The following is a 15,392-nucleotide window of genomic DNA, read 5'->3' on the forward strand; positions in this document are numbered from 1 at the left end:
ATCACTTTTCTCTCCAGAAACTGTTGTTAGGTGCCACTGAGTTGGCTCTAATTCATAGTGACCTTATGTATAACAGAACAAAATGCTGCCAGGTCCTGTACCATCCCCACAATAATCGCTGTGTTTGAGACTATTGTTGTAGCCACTGTGTCAACCCAAAATTGACCTCCATTTAGTCACCCAGGGGCTAGGAGAGCAGGGGAGGAGTGGCCTGGAAAAAGGCGCAGTACTTGAGGTAACTGCCTCCATTCTCAGTGTCTTAGGTTCTCCAGGCCCTGAACTCTCAGGTTGCTTTATTCTTAATGTAGCTTTTCACATTTGCAGAGAACACCCTCCAAGGTGGGTAGATTTTGTTTTATCCTTTTAGTTCTTTTAAATTTCCTTTCATTGGTCTCAGAAGCCAACCACCTATTTGGGTGCCACACAGGGACAGGGTACTTCTGATTCTCATCCAGATCTGAGTTCACAGCCAGTACTCTTAACCCCACAGGGCAGTTCTACCCTGTCATATAGGGTCAGTATGAGTCAGAATCGACTCAACGGCGCACAACAACACAAGCCAGATTTGGCTATTTGAACTTAGCTCTGTACAATAATTTTTCCTTGTAACACTTTTCACAAGATTGAGGGGAGCACATGTGGCAACCTGCCCACGTTGATGGTCTGCATAGTTTTCTGGAGCTTGCCCAACTTCTATGAGGTGTCAAGGTGCCCAGGGTGCTGCTGCCAAGATAGACCACCCAGAGGCAGTCTTAGAGGGGCCCTGTACTCAAAACCTACTCCAGCAGGAGACTTTCATTTTACAAACAGAGGTTGTTGTTGTTAGGTGCCCACTACGCCACCAGAGGTAAGGTTTAGAAAACATATCCCTGTCATAGACAATATGCTGGCAGATACCCCAAGGTAGTGCTGTCCAACAGAACCTTCTGAGATGATGGAAATGTTCTAAATCTATGCTATCCAATATAGTCAGATTGAAGGAGCCCTGGTGGCGCAGTGGTTAAGAGCTCGGCTAACTGAAAGGGCAGTGGTTCAAACCCACTCAGATGTTCTGTGGGAGTAAACCCTGGCAATCTGCTCCAGTAAAGATTACAGCCTAGGAAACCCCATGGGCAGTTCTGCTCTGTCATACAGGGTCTGTCACTATGAGTAGGAATTGACTCAATGGCATACAGCAACACAATACAGATTTGGCTATTTAAACTTAGATCCAAATTAAAATTAAAAATTCATTTTATCAGTCTCATTAAACATACCATATTTGAAGTGCTGAAGAGTTGTAAAGTGAATTTAGAACTAAATGAATTAAAATTAAAAAAATTATAATTCATTTAATCAGTCTCACTAGCCACATTTCAAGTATTCAATAGCCACACATGGTTAATGGTTGCTGAATTTTACAGTACAACTCTAGGGTATAAATGACTTCTGGAGTCATTTTCCATTGCCATCGAGTCGATTCTGACTCCTAGGGACTTTATAGGACAGAGTGGAGCGCCCCACAGGGTTTCCAAGGAGCGGCTGGTAGATTTGAACAGCTGGCCTTTTGGTTAGCAGCCAAACTCTTTAACCACCGTGCCACCAGGGCTCCATGGCACAGTGGTTAAGAGCTACGGCTGTTAACCAAAAGGTCGGCAGTATGAATCCACTAGTCACTCCTTGGAAACCCTATGGGGCAGTTCTACTTTGTCCTATAGGGTGGCTAGGGGTCAGAATCAACTCTACAACAATGGGTTTGGTTTTTGGTTTGGAGTCATTTTCTGGCAGGACCAGGTATTTGCCTATTTCGTTGTAAAGAGGTGAAAAGAAGGCCAATAGACCAAATAGAGAAAGGGGAAGGCATAAAAAAAGAAAACGTGTGAGAGAAAGTGGAGGCTTTGGAACACGTCATAACAAATCCTTCTCACTTAATCTGTTGGCCAAGATCAGCCCTTATCCTTCCCTCATGGAGTGTTAATTTTTGTTTTTATCCACAAGAAATTTTTTCTTTGGTAAATGCAATTTTTCCCTCCCCAATAAGCACCCACTGTTTGGTGCCAAAGCCATTCTGTTGAACTATAGCTTTTTGTCTAGCGAGGATACTAAAGCACCAACATGCTAATGAATTAAAACTCCACAAACATCAAAGGAAGTTCACCTATGGCTTAAAGGGCTGAAGGTCTGACTCAATCATGAATTAAACACTGATTCTTGAAAGCCTGAAGGGACTTGAAAGAAAATTGCCTGTAGGCAAAACCATCAAGCCTTCATAACCCTGGAATTATCCTCAAATGTCTATGCAAAATCCTTTTAAGTGTTCATCAGCTTTATAAATCTGAATTGCTCTGGGAAGTTAAGATTTTAAAGAATTGTTCCAGCCTCTCATTAAAGGAGTCATACTATTATCATGGGAGAGAGACAGTGAGATCTGGTTGATTGGTGAATCTTTAAAATGCAAGCACAATGTCTGAAGATCAGAGAACAGTATCTATGAATATCTTGCAACAGAATCAAAATAAACATACAGTACAAAACAATGAAGAAGAAAGATTCCAGGAGACACAAAGTTACCTCATTACATTTATAGCATGGTGAAAATTAACATTAACTCAGCCACCTTGCCCGTAATAACAAGCATAAGTTATATTCTTCACTTTGCAAAATCTGTGTTTATAACACAGCCCAACAGCCTTTCAAGAATCAGTTATTAGCAAATTACTAGTGTTTTCAACATAATTTTTTTCAACTATATTTAAGACCTGGGTCTTGACAGGATTAGCTAAGAAGATAAATATTTTTCATCTTGTTTTTTAGGGAAACAAATTCAGAGTTCAGCCAGTTTTTGAACATGAATGGAGTAAAAATGCTGAGGTAACAGTCAAGGCCCACTTCCCCTCCAAAGGTCATTTAGTTTTCCCCTCCAAATGTCATTTGTTTTTCTTAATCTCAAGAATGTAAGTATTCTGGCATCGCATTTGTTTGTATGGAGGTTCTGGTAGGGTAGGCCAGCCACTTACACATGCATGAACAAAGAAGAATTTTCATTTTCAAATTTTTGTGGGAAGCAAAATCCCCAAGTGGAAAGGAAGTATGGGGCACTACCGCCCAGCCAGGCAGATTCATGTTGGCAACTGGTGGGTTGGTGTCCACACTGCACAGAAACACCTGCCCCCAACAGCTACTCACCATTGTGCCAAGAATGGTCCTCCTGCGTGCAGAGCCCTCAGGTGGTGTTACAAAGACTTTTGGTCTCTCCATCGGATTTCTAGAGTGTACAGCTTTGTAGGGCATGATGTTGATGGGGCTGCAAGATGCTGAACGAGGACAAATGGGGATAACTAGGATGCAGGTGATTGTTTTACACACAAGAATGCCAGAAGAACAATTGGAGGAAAGCCAAAAGCAGGTTCAGGAAAAGGAGCAAAGCAGAAATAGAGAGAAAAGTAGGAAGAAGATGTTATTACGTAAAGGTACCTAGAACCATCATGCTCAACTCTCCTCATGGCTGTATGAGTTTACAAGGTGTACAAAAGGAAGGCATGTTCAAACGAAAAAGCTAGAATATATTACTAGCTATTTGACTATTTAAAAACTGACTAAAGATATAGACATAATCCAGTAATAATGGAAAGCAGAAAATGGCCTTATATTCCTATCAACTGATGGTTCTGGTAAAATGCTACATTAATGATATAAGATACTTTTTATACAAGTACTGGTCTGTAACCAGATTTTTCCTAATTAGCTTTAAGACGGAACAAAAGCTGGAAAGAGAGGAAGCGAAAAAGCAGGCAAGCAAGATACACTACAACTAATTAGCCGTAAAGTTCAACAGCCAGTGGAGAAAAAGCAACTGCATTTTTACAATTTTAAATGACCAAGTCTTACCAGGTGTTAAGACTTGTTACAAGAATAATGTATAATTTTGGGGGAGAAAAATCTGCAAATGTTTCATCCATCAAAGGTACATCAAATGCATGCGTCTTGGTTTATAAGAAGTAGCAGAATACTTGGGGAGACAACTTACAAGGATTGAAAATGGTGAATAGAAAAAAAAATCAGAATTGTAAAAAAAAAAAAGTGGAATCATGACTAGCTTATATAGTTTTATTCAAAATAGAGTACTTTGTTAATCAATTTTTAAAAATCATATAGTTTCTGATCATCCACCTTCAGAAAAACACTGTCATTAATCAAGTTATTCTGAGCAACAATAGGTTTAAGGAAATCCATATAACACAACACACACATCAAAAGTGTCGGTACTAAAATGCCAAGGTTCATTTTCAAATCTCATCCAGAAATCTTGATTCCCAGCAAAAAAACAAGACAATTGAACATGACTACTGAGGAGAATACTATGTATCTGGACCATGTTATAATGTGATTTCACCCAACTCTAAAAAAAAAAGCCATAGTAGCAACCCTTTAAAGAGACCATTATGCCAGTGAATGTAATAGTATTAATAAATTAAAAACTCAGAAGTTCATGAGACAAATTTGGTGTAATCTTAATTTCAGAATTATAAATTATAGAAGTTAAAAAAATATTCGTCATTTTGGTTTTAACCTATAGACGGAAATAGATCAGAGTTCATCTTTATTAACGTAGTGTCTTTCTCGAAATGCCTCACAGTAGCTTCTGGTTATTACTGAATGGTCAAAGCAGTTACTAGATCAGAAATCCCACTCTCTTTTCCCATCATGGAAAAACAGAATTCTATTTCTTCAGGATAAAACTGAAACACTTTGCATTCCCTCAGCTCTCCTTTCAAAAACATGTGTCTTAAAAATTGATATGAAATTTTACTTTCAACCTTAATGGTGAAGGAAAGATTGTTTGTATTGTGAAGGATTGATTTCTTTCTCCTCTAGTGGAAAAAACAATTTCAGGAGGTATCCGTGGAGCTTTTTTTTTTTTTTAATTGTACTTTAGATGAAGGTTTATAGGACAAACTAGCTTCTCACTAAACAGTTAGTACACATATTGTTTTATAGAATTGGGTAACAACCCACAACATGTCAACGCTCCCCCTTCTCTTCCCTGGGTTCCCTATTACCAGCTTTCCTGTTCCTCCCTGCCTTCCAGCCCCTACCCCTAAGCTGTGTGCCCCTTTAGTCTCGTTTTGTTTTAAGGGCCTGTCTACTCTTTGGATGAAGGGTGAACTTCAGGAGTGACTGACTGCATTACTGAGCTAAAAGGGTGTCCAGGGGCCATACTCTCAGGGTTTCTTCAGTCTCTGTCAGGCCAGTAAGTCTGGTCTTTTTTTGTGAGTGAGAATTTTGTTCTATATTTTTTCCAGCTCTGTCTGGGACCCTCTATTGTGATCCCTGTAAGAGCAGTCAGTGGTGGTAGTCGGGTACCATCTAGTTGTACTGGACTCAGACTGGTAGAGGCTGTGGCAGTTGTGATCCATTAGTCCTTTGGACTAATCTTTTCCTGTGTCTTTAGTTTTCTTCACTCTCCCTTGCTTCTGAAGGGGTGAGACCAGTGGAGTATCTTAGATGGCCGCTCATACGCTTTTAAGACCCCAGACGCTACTCACCAAAGTAGAAGGTGGAACATTTTCTTTATAAACTATGTTATGCCAATTGAGCTAGATGTTCCCTGAGACCATGATCACCACAGCCCCCATCCCAGTAATTTGGTCCCTTGGGGAGTCTGGATGTGTCTATGGAGCTTCCTCCAAGGAACGCTTCTTGAAGACCAACTGGAAGCAAGCCAATCTCATTACGCCTTTTGGCTCATCCTTTATTATAGTGCCAAGGATGAAGATATCCTTAAACCTACTCTAATGTAGCCTATGCAAAAATTCTCATATTTAATTGTTCAGCGATGACCTTCTGGCTAAAATAAACAATATAAATTCCTTCTAAGGAGAACTAGTTGGTGCCCGGCCACAACCAATGACTGCCCTCACAGGGAGCACAACAGAGAACCCCTGAGGGAGCAGGAGATCAGTGGGATGCAGACCCCAAATTCTCATAAAAAGACCATACTTAATGGTCTGGCTGTGACTAGAGGAATCCCGGCAGTCACGGTTCCCAAACCTTCTGTTGGCACAGGACGGGAACCATCCCCGAAGATAATTCATCAGACATGAAAGCGACTGGACAGTGGGTGGGAGAGAGATGCTGATGAAGAGTGAGCTAATTATATCAGGTGGACACTTGAGACTGTGTTGGCATCTCCTGTCTGGAGCGGGGATGGGAGGACAGAGAGAGTTGGAGGCTGGCAAAGTTTTCATGAAAGGAGAGACTGGAAGGGCTGATTCATTAGGGGGAGAGCAAGTGGGAGTAAGGAGTAAGATGTATATTAACTTATATGTGACAGACTGACTTGATTTGTAAACGTTCACTTGAAGCTCAATAAAAGTTAATAATAATAATAATAATAAATTCCTTCTAAGGGTATTAAATTTCGTGGGATTCATTGCTGTTCTAACAGCCAACTCCTATTAAAAACCTGAAACCATTAAATCAATTATTCTAATAATTTTGCCCTTCTCAAGAAATAATAAGAGCAATATATAGTTTTTACTTCTTTCCTAGAGTGTCCCCATGCCCCAAATTAGTCTCATGGAAATGCCTTAGACAAAGCCAAAGGAGAAATATCTGTATTTCCTCCTACTCTTGGTAGCAAGCATCCATTAAATCGCTCAAGATTTTCAATATGAAATAATGGATGCAGAAGAAAGATAATGTAGGTCAAGTGGTTGGAGTGCGGCATACAGAAAATAAAACTGCATAATAAAATAAAAATATTAACATTGTTTGAGTGCCTAATACACACAGGTACTATTCTAAGCATTTTACATGTATTACATCATTTAATCCTAAACTTTAATAAATGTTCCAGGGGGAAAAAAATGGGCCCGCGAAGTCAACTCAAAGCAGTTACAAAAGACTCTGATTTCCAACTCTGAACTGCTCTGTTGTGTCACAGGGAGTCACTGAACAGCCCTAGAGAGTAACGATGCTGTTTAATCTGCTAATATAACCCAGGTAACCCAGGCTCCAGATGCAGGTCACCCTCTTGCCAATGGCAACTCGGAATAAGATAAAGTTAAGGTTCAACGCTAAATGGGAAGACAAGAAAGAATAACCAAGAGGAGCAGATGGAAAACTAAAGGTGATGGAAAAAGCATCTTTAACAAGTAGAAAAGATATTTACATATATTAATTCCAAATACAAGTTTTTAAAAAATCAAGAGTTTTGGTTCATTAAACATAGATGTATCAATGCAGTAAGTAACAATGATCTAAGAAATGCCATTAATAAAACAGGCAACTCAAGTAAAGAATATGGATTGGCTTCACACTAAAATGAATCATAGAAATGTATTGATTTGTGAAAAGGAGAATGAAAAGTTGCAAAGTACAGAAGAGCCAGTGAACAGATAAAAAGCACCTTGGTTGAGCAAAACAGTGAAGAAGGAAGGTAGAAAGATGGGCAGATAGAATGGGTGAAAAATGTGGAAATGGAGACTAGAGAAAGAGTGAAAGAATTGACAAAAGTTAGTGACAAAAGGAAAGAAAGACAATTTTCTTGTTGTAAGGCAGTCCTTTAGCACAAAACAACATACAATGTGGAGACAGAAGCATGGCAGTCATAAACTATACAGATCCTCTGAAATAGGCCTGCAAGGCAATTTTAAAGGTTCTTCAATTAACTAAGCAAGAAGAAAAACATTCTTGACTTGCATAAAAGTACCAAATTTATAGGCACAAAAAATTAACTATTTTGAAATAAGTCATACTTCTTCTTCCAGAAAATTCTCAGATGTAGTAAGTGACTGCTCTAATAATAGGAGAGTTACTTTTTACAGAACATGGAGCACGGTGGTCTATCTAGGTGACTGCACAATTGTACAAGAGCATCACCCAGGGTGCTGAAGATGGGGGGTAGCACATTCAGGATCCACTAATTTTCCAAGTGGCTCTGGTATAAGTCACTTATTTTCACTGTATTTGGTTTTTATAAGTAGACAGTGGGAATACCCAACACTTGCTATCTTGACTGCTTCTCCAGGGCTGTTGTGGAGAATTAGAGTTAATACACATTAGCTCATTGGGTGCTGTAGAGAAAAGATACCCTAAAACCCCAAGAATTATTATTTACTGAGAGGGCTAATGAAGAAGAAGCTTACAGAGGCAAAACACTTTTTATGGGCACTTTATAAAGAGCTCATGCAATTTCCTAACTGCCAAAAACGAAGGTTGGTAGACTGATCAAGACTGATCACATAGGTATAATACCAATTGTGCCCAAAGTATATTTAGGAAAGCCTGAGTCAACTCACTATCAAAGCCCTAATATGTATCTTTCTTTCCGACTAGATATAGGCTCTACAATAATATCTCATTAAATTAATCGGCTCATTGAGGCATGTTTTGCATTTTTAAAAGTAGAGGCGTGGTTAACTAATTATAATAACCAGTACTTGGCATATTTTACGTATTTTCAAAGAATGCAACAAATAAGAGTAAATTTAGCTTTCTCCACAACTCTCAGTGTTTTGGAAGGGTAATATTCCTAGATTACATATAAGAGACGGGCACAGGAGGAGAAGTAGCCAGCCCACGGCCACATTAAGAAACTCTATGTTTAAATAATAAGCTTGTCCTTTGGTTTTTATTCCCAAGTCCATGTATTAGTATTTAATATTCAATTATTTCTACCTTTGATCATCTGCTCAGAGGCAGGGGCAAAAAGAAAGGTAGGGAAAGGATACTGTTTTCTGCTAATGTTACGAGCAGACAGAAGCATCTGAAGCCATCCGATCACAGGGAGGGGCCTCCTTGGCCTGCCTGGCGTCTGGTGTCCAGATAAGATGTTAAGATGTTGACAAGGCAACAATGCCAGGGCATGAAACCAACACCAACAGACACACATCCAAAGCCATTCCGCCCGGAGAAGAGAGAAGCGCACATTAGGAAAAGCTGAAATGTGATTAGATGATTATTGGCTGCTTAGAAACGCTTCAAGAGGAGACCTTTACCTCACCAGGGAGGTTCCCATTGACAGTTTTACCTGCATCTCCAGACAGGGCAGCTGTGCTTTTACTTCTGGCCAGGAACGAATGTGTGGGCGTCAGGAGTCTGTTAACAACGCTGCTCTCCCATGGGCTGAGCTGCAGGCGGCGAGCTAAACGTCACCACATAAGCAAGATGTTAGATGTATTCTTTCCAGGGGCAAGAGGGCACAGAACAACACACCTATGGCTTCCATATGGCAGGCCTTGGAGAGAGACCAGGCTCTCTAGGGAGGACAGGTGGTGGAGAGTCAGGGGAAAGGGGCCAGCTAATCCATACTGTTACAGCCTTTCTTAGAGATGTTAAGTTTGTGACAAGCTCTATATTAGTTTCACAGACCCAGATTTTTCTAACCACCCTCTTTGCACAGACAACAGGTAATAAATCAGAAATATCATTTTGACTACAGGTTTGAAGTGCTGACTCCAGGTCGTATCTATCTGATAGTCATCAGGATGGGCAACAGCCTGATAGCATAGACCTCAGCCAAAGGGTTTCCCAAGTACCTTGAATAATAAACACCAACAGAGGTTTTGGCAGTTTAACCGAAGACTGGATTTATATACAAGATAGAAAAGGTCCCATTAAGTTATGCTAGCTCTCAATGAATTACTTGGGCAATTGGCGGGGTGGGAGGGGAGGAATCAGATATAACAAAATGAAAGAAGACTCATGCAAAATTAGGTATGGAATTTCCTTTTTGACTTTTCCATTCAGCAAGCCAGGTTCTTTCAGGTCCCTGTTTGGCAACAATATAAAAAGTTTGGCCAAGGATAAGGCTAAGGCTGAAGCAAGATAAAATTCAACAGAAAAGCCAAAATCCAACATAATCCCAGAGATTACTAGTGGGTGCCTGAAGAATCTAGAAAACAAATTATAAATTAATTACTTTGCTTATAATGTTAGCTTCCAGTGATAGCCCATGAAAATATAGTGGCTATTTTCCAAAAATACCAGGAGAGAAGCTTGCAAAAATCCCACAAATATCACTAAAGTGATCACACATCTCGATTTTAGAACACACTCCCAAGACACTTATAAAAGTCTTTAAAACTGTCTGAACCTGGCAAGGCCTCTTCTGCTCTGAACCACAAACAGCAGGTGTAAGTGCCCTCGTCTGTGGAGCAAGGGTTCTTGTAACAATCTTCCATATGTTGTGTTTTAAAGGAATGACATTTAAGTTCTAGGATATTAGTTTCAGTTAATAAAAGTCATATAATGCTAAGCAATATTACGGGAAATATTGGTTCCTATTTGGAAGGAAGTACCAACTTCCAATAAATACCTTAATTATCTGACTTTATTTTAAAAGAGTGATTATTTGGATCAAGACTGGTGAATTTAAGAATGAGTGAATCATTCATTAGATCTTCTGTTTTAGGAGAGTCTTCACGATTAAATCTTATTTGACATTAAGATATTAATAAAAAGATGTTATAAAAAGTATGTAATAGTTACACAGTAGAGCCCACATGAGGTAGGTGCTATTATAGACCATAGCATGGCAGTGCAACTCTGTGTGTGTGTGTGTGTGCATGCACACGTATGTGACAACAGCGGAATATACAGCAGCCTAAAATTGTGTTTCAGTCACAAAATGAAATATCGATGGAAAAATGTGATTGGGATTCACTGAAAATCTCAATAGAACTAGATTTTCAGTTTAAGAGAAAGGGAAGAAGAGATGAAGGCTTCCTTTTCTTAGTTTAGAACTGCGGAGATGGTTATTGCAAAAGTAAGACTGTTTTTCTCCATTAAGACATTCAATTGCTTTATTTCTAAGATTCTTAAAGGCGTCACAGAATTTGCCTCAAATGAAGATCACTAAAAACCCACTTTAACTTGTGTATAAAACATATCCAAAGAGATTTGTTTTATACCTTCCAACCCTATAAATGAACGATTTTGCTAGGAGAAACTTATTTCCATTTCTACCACACTCCTAACTATGCCCTAAGGCAGAGATAGATCTACTCCACAACGTAACTTTTTAGGAAAGATTAGTAAAGGAGAGTTAGTGTATTGCTTTTTCACCTAGAGGGACTTGATTTTTAGATCGTAAGCTCCTGAAGAGATATTCTTATGGAACGACTGTACAGTATTGATCTTATTTAAGGACTTAAAAACAAGATATTGACAATTTCCATAACAGACCATTTAGAGCAGACTAGACAAACTCAAAGGCTTGTACGGGACCATGCAGGTTAATATAAATAAGCGATCTGAGCTAAATAAACATTATAGATATCTGTACTACCACACTCCTCTTATAAGCAGGAAGTCATTATTCAGTTCCAGAAAATGGGTGTCATGCAGAAATGCAGGCAAGTGTTGCCATATCCAAATTTTTCATTAAACCCATTGCCATCGAGTCAATTCCAACCCATAGTGACCCTATAGGACGGAGCAGAACTGCCTCACAAGGCTTCCTAGAAGTGGCTGGTGGATTCGAACTGCTGACATTTTGGTTAGCAGCCATATTGCTTAATCATTGCACTGCCAAGGTTCCAATTTTTTTTTTAATTAGACATGGGAAATCTAAATGTTGTATGATATCTTCCATCTTTAAAATGTTGGCAATTAATTCAAATTAAAACAATAGCAAAAAACGCTGGCATGCCTGTAAGCAGAATTTAACTTGAGTTCCACCATTGTGTCCTCTGATGTAGATTCCAGGAGAAAACGTATTGACTAATTTTAAGCAAAAAGCAGGTAACTTCATTTCTTTTTTTTTTTTTTCAAACTCTCTATAAGTCTTATTTGAGAAAAAAAGATGGTTAAACAGGTAGCTTAAGAATAAATAGCATGTCCAGTGGTAACCCTCTCTCTGCTTCAGCAGTTAGAGAAATCTTTAATAATCAGAGGTTTCCTTTAACGCAAGACCACATAACACTACATTCAGGTGCAAAAATCAAAATATTTAAAAACCAGTTGGGCACAGAAACACACTGGCCATTAGCTCTGAGGACCTAGGGAAGCACAGCTTAAAAAAAAAAAAGGGAGGGGGTTATTTACCATCTGGAATGGAAATAATTGCAATAGTTTTAACAACCAGTAGGACTGTACAGATGCACTCTAGATGAATGTCAGTCCTGATGGTATTGGAGTATCAATTTAATATCCTCTTTAAGGTCCGTGGAAACCCTGGTGTCATAGTGGTTAAGAGCTATGGCTGCTAACCAGAACGGTGGCAGTTTGAATCCACTAGGTGCCCCTTGGAAACTGTAGGGGCAATTCTACTCTGTCCTATAGGGTTGCCATGAGTTGGAATCGACTCAGTGGCAATGTTTTTTTTTTTTATTAAGTTCTGTGCCGTAGGGCTGGGAAAGCTCAAACTGTCTAGTAAGGATGTATGCCCTACTAGACAGATTTGTCTCTGAAGGTTCCTAACTTAATAACTTGATAAGAATTCTTTCTAATTAGATAATAAAGCACAGTCAAGTTATAAAAATAGCAGGAAAAAATTAATTAAACTACTTAAATTTCAAAATTACCAAAACCCAAACCCATTGCCATCGAGTTGATTCTGACTCATTCATCTGCTATATTTTATATTAAAAGAATGGGTTTGAAAATAAAAGCCACTCATGAAAAGAAATTTTAATTCATAATAATTCCTCTAACATGCGAATACCCCTTACTCGACTACATGTCTAATACTGATTTTGAAGAAATGATTTAGCCAAGTTAGGCTAAAAAAAAAAAAGGGAATGGTTTCATTTAAAACGCAAGAATAGGAAGTTGTTCAAACATTTACTACTTTAAGAGATCAGTTATAAAATAACATCGACACTTATATAATATTGTACATTACAATGACACTGTAACAACTTTTATACAATACGAAATGTACAAATACACATACACGCATACAGAACATGCACACATTACATTCTTTTTAAAGACCATAAACACTGAACCTTTCAAACCAATCAGTTTCTTAATAAAGTACTCAAAGTAACCACAATGTGTTACTTTTAAAGAGTTGTGTTTTTATATTGCACAATAATTCTTTGGTTTCTTAATTAAAATTATTTTGTAAAACAAGTAGCTTATCTTAAAAGCTTGATTTTTCCTTTTATAATATTTAAGCATATAAAATAATACCTCCACTTTATAAACAAAGTCAACATTCATGTACTGTAAATCCATGGGATGAATAAAACTAAAAATCAAAAAAAAAATTAATTGGAAGACTGTGATTATTAAACTTGTCAGGAAGCTGTAATGAGGATGACATTCTTGAAGTCAGGCCAAACCCCTTAAAAGTAAATGAGTGGACACCAAAAAACCAAGCACACACACGAGAAATGCAGTAAGCAACGTTTGCTTAAATGAGAAATAAATTGGCAAAATGAAATCTACCAACATGAATCATTTTAAAAGTTTTTTTTCTTTTTTTGTAGAAAGTCAAAGCCTGGAATTCCCAAAGTACAGATGAAAAACAAAAGACAGTATGATTGAAATCAAATAAACGTTCATAACAAAGATTATTTGCATTTTGGTGGATAAGTGGGCGATTTCTGGAGCTGTAAACTCGTTTACTAAAAAGTTGAGAGAAGCACCGCTTTCATCACTGCTAAATGCAACCATTCAGCCAAGTTCTAAAATGAGAAACGTTCTCGTCGAAAGGAAAATGCTGCTCAGCCGTTTATTGCTTTTTTACTCTGAAGTTTTTTTCTTCCTATTTAAGAAACGTAGGGAAAGCAACTTCAGATGCTGATTTTTTAATCTGTAAACATCCAGAAAAAAAGTATTAAGTAAAGAACAGAACACTTTGTGTTTTCCTTTTGACTGTACCTCTATCTGGAGAATTTAGTAAAGTTGCAGATGAAGAGGAGAGCCGCTTGCTAATGACGGGATCAACATGTTTCGAAAGATTCATGGTGGAAACTGACCGCCTGTCAGGATCTAAAACAGATGGAGATAATGCTAATTGACAGCCAGCATGCAGTACTGCAATTTCCTAGTTCACTGATGCGAGGAAAAACTAGGACTGGATGCTTTCAGCTCTATCACTAGTTCCTTCATAATAGCACAGTTTTCTAAGTGGACAATTTAAAGGTAACTTAAAGGCTAGAAATAAAATTCATTTTACTTAGAGGACCAAGTAAATATTCAGTTCACCAGTTTGTCAGCCATGGAAATTCAAGGATATTGTTCTAATACAACAAATGGAAGAAAACAAAAGGAAGGCTAGTGAATGGCTGCTAAAGTTATGGAGTCTGACTATGCAGCAAACTGAAGACGATAAAGGCTGAAAGAGAATGTCTTTGAAACTTTTCAAAGTAGGAATGATGGGGTCATAATAAAAACAGAAAAACCAGCTGCTGTGGAGTCAGTTCCAACTCACGGCAAACCCACGTGTGTCAGAGGAGAACTGTGCCTCACAGGATCTCCAATGGCTGATTTTGGGGAAGAGATCACCAGGACTTTCTCCCAAGGTGCCTCTGGGTAGACTCAACCCCCCAACCTTTTGGAAAGCAGTTCTGTTTGCACCACCTAGGGACCCCGGGGGTAACAGCAGTACAGGTATAAGAGAATGTAATACATCGGAATAAAAGAATACGAGGTTCTGCATATTTGCTGATTCCTCTGCTTGCAGAGTCCTTTAACCAGGACTTTAAAGTTCAATTATGAATACATTTTTTAAAAAAGAAAGAAAAAAGAAACACCCTAGGTGTGGAGAGGATGACTGCTAAAGCGTTTCTTTTTAAAACGTCTATTCATAATCACACTTCTGTGCCTATAACACAGAGTTCAGTGCGGTTACAAGTGGAGGAACACACCACAAACTTTCCCAATAAAGCTGATAGCAATACAGATAAAATCGGAATTCCTTTCTCTTAAGTTCATGAACAACATTATTGTTCACCTTGCAACCAGTCAGGTAATTTTGGAATAATTCTTAAATTTCATGTAAATGAATTTTTTTATATTCACGTTTTACATGGAAATAATAGCCACACAAAAGGCAAAACCACCTCTGTTCATTTTTTGTCAAGACTGTGGAGCTAAGTTGTAACCTTGCCTATCAGCACAAATCGTGTGCCCTAAACAAAACTGCAATAATAAAAGTCTTAAAAAATCTCGTTATATTTATCCTGGAGGTAGGTGGATGTTCTGATTTATAACAGCCAAAGCTAAAAGGGGTTTTTATAAGTTTTTTGTTTTTTTTTTTTACTGTTATTTACAGTGCACTGATGATAAACAAGCCTTCCATCAACACCAGACATTCATATCTTCTTCTGGGACCCATTTTTCTGGCTGAAGCAATTTTATTCAATAAGACACCATTTCTGTAACTCACATTTACCCTAAACTGATGGGCTCTTAGGGTACTGCCAACATAAAGAAAAGATGTAGGGTAAACTATC

General features: G+C 38.3%; 1 protein-coding gene across 4 annotated transcripts in view; it reads right to left on the reverse strand.

Moving 5' to 3' along the window:
• MAP7 (microtubule associated protein 7) overlaps positions 1-15,392 on the reverse strand; it is a 202,302-nt gene that overhangs the window by 25,825 nt on the left and 161,085 nt on the right. For 3 of the 4 annotated variants that reach the window (XM_049901831.1, XM_049901841.1, XM_049901821.1), the window contains exons 6-8: positions 13,816-13,926; positions 9,014-9,127; positions 3,166-3,293 (exon numbers count right to left, since the gene is read on the reverse strand). In XM_049901831.1, coding sequence (XP_049757788.1) covers positions 3,166-3,293; positions 9,014-9,127; positions 13,816-13,926 — 353 coding nt within the window. The remainder of the gene's footprint in view (positions 1-3,165; positions 3,294-9,013; positions 9,128-13,815; positions 13,927-15,392) is intronic. The other variant, XM_049901849.1, reaches the window with a different exon arrangement.

Source organism: Elephas maximus, chromosome 1 (genome assembly GCF_024166365.1).
Source record: "Elephas maximus indicus isolate mEleMax1 chromosome 1, mEleMax1 primary haplotype, whole genome shotgun sequence".
NCBI lineage: Eukaryota > Metazoa > Chordata > Mammalia > Proboscidea > Elephantidae > Elephas > Elephas maximus.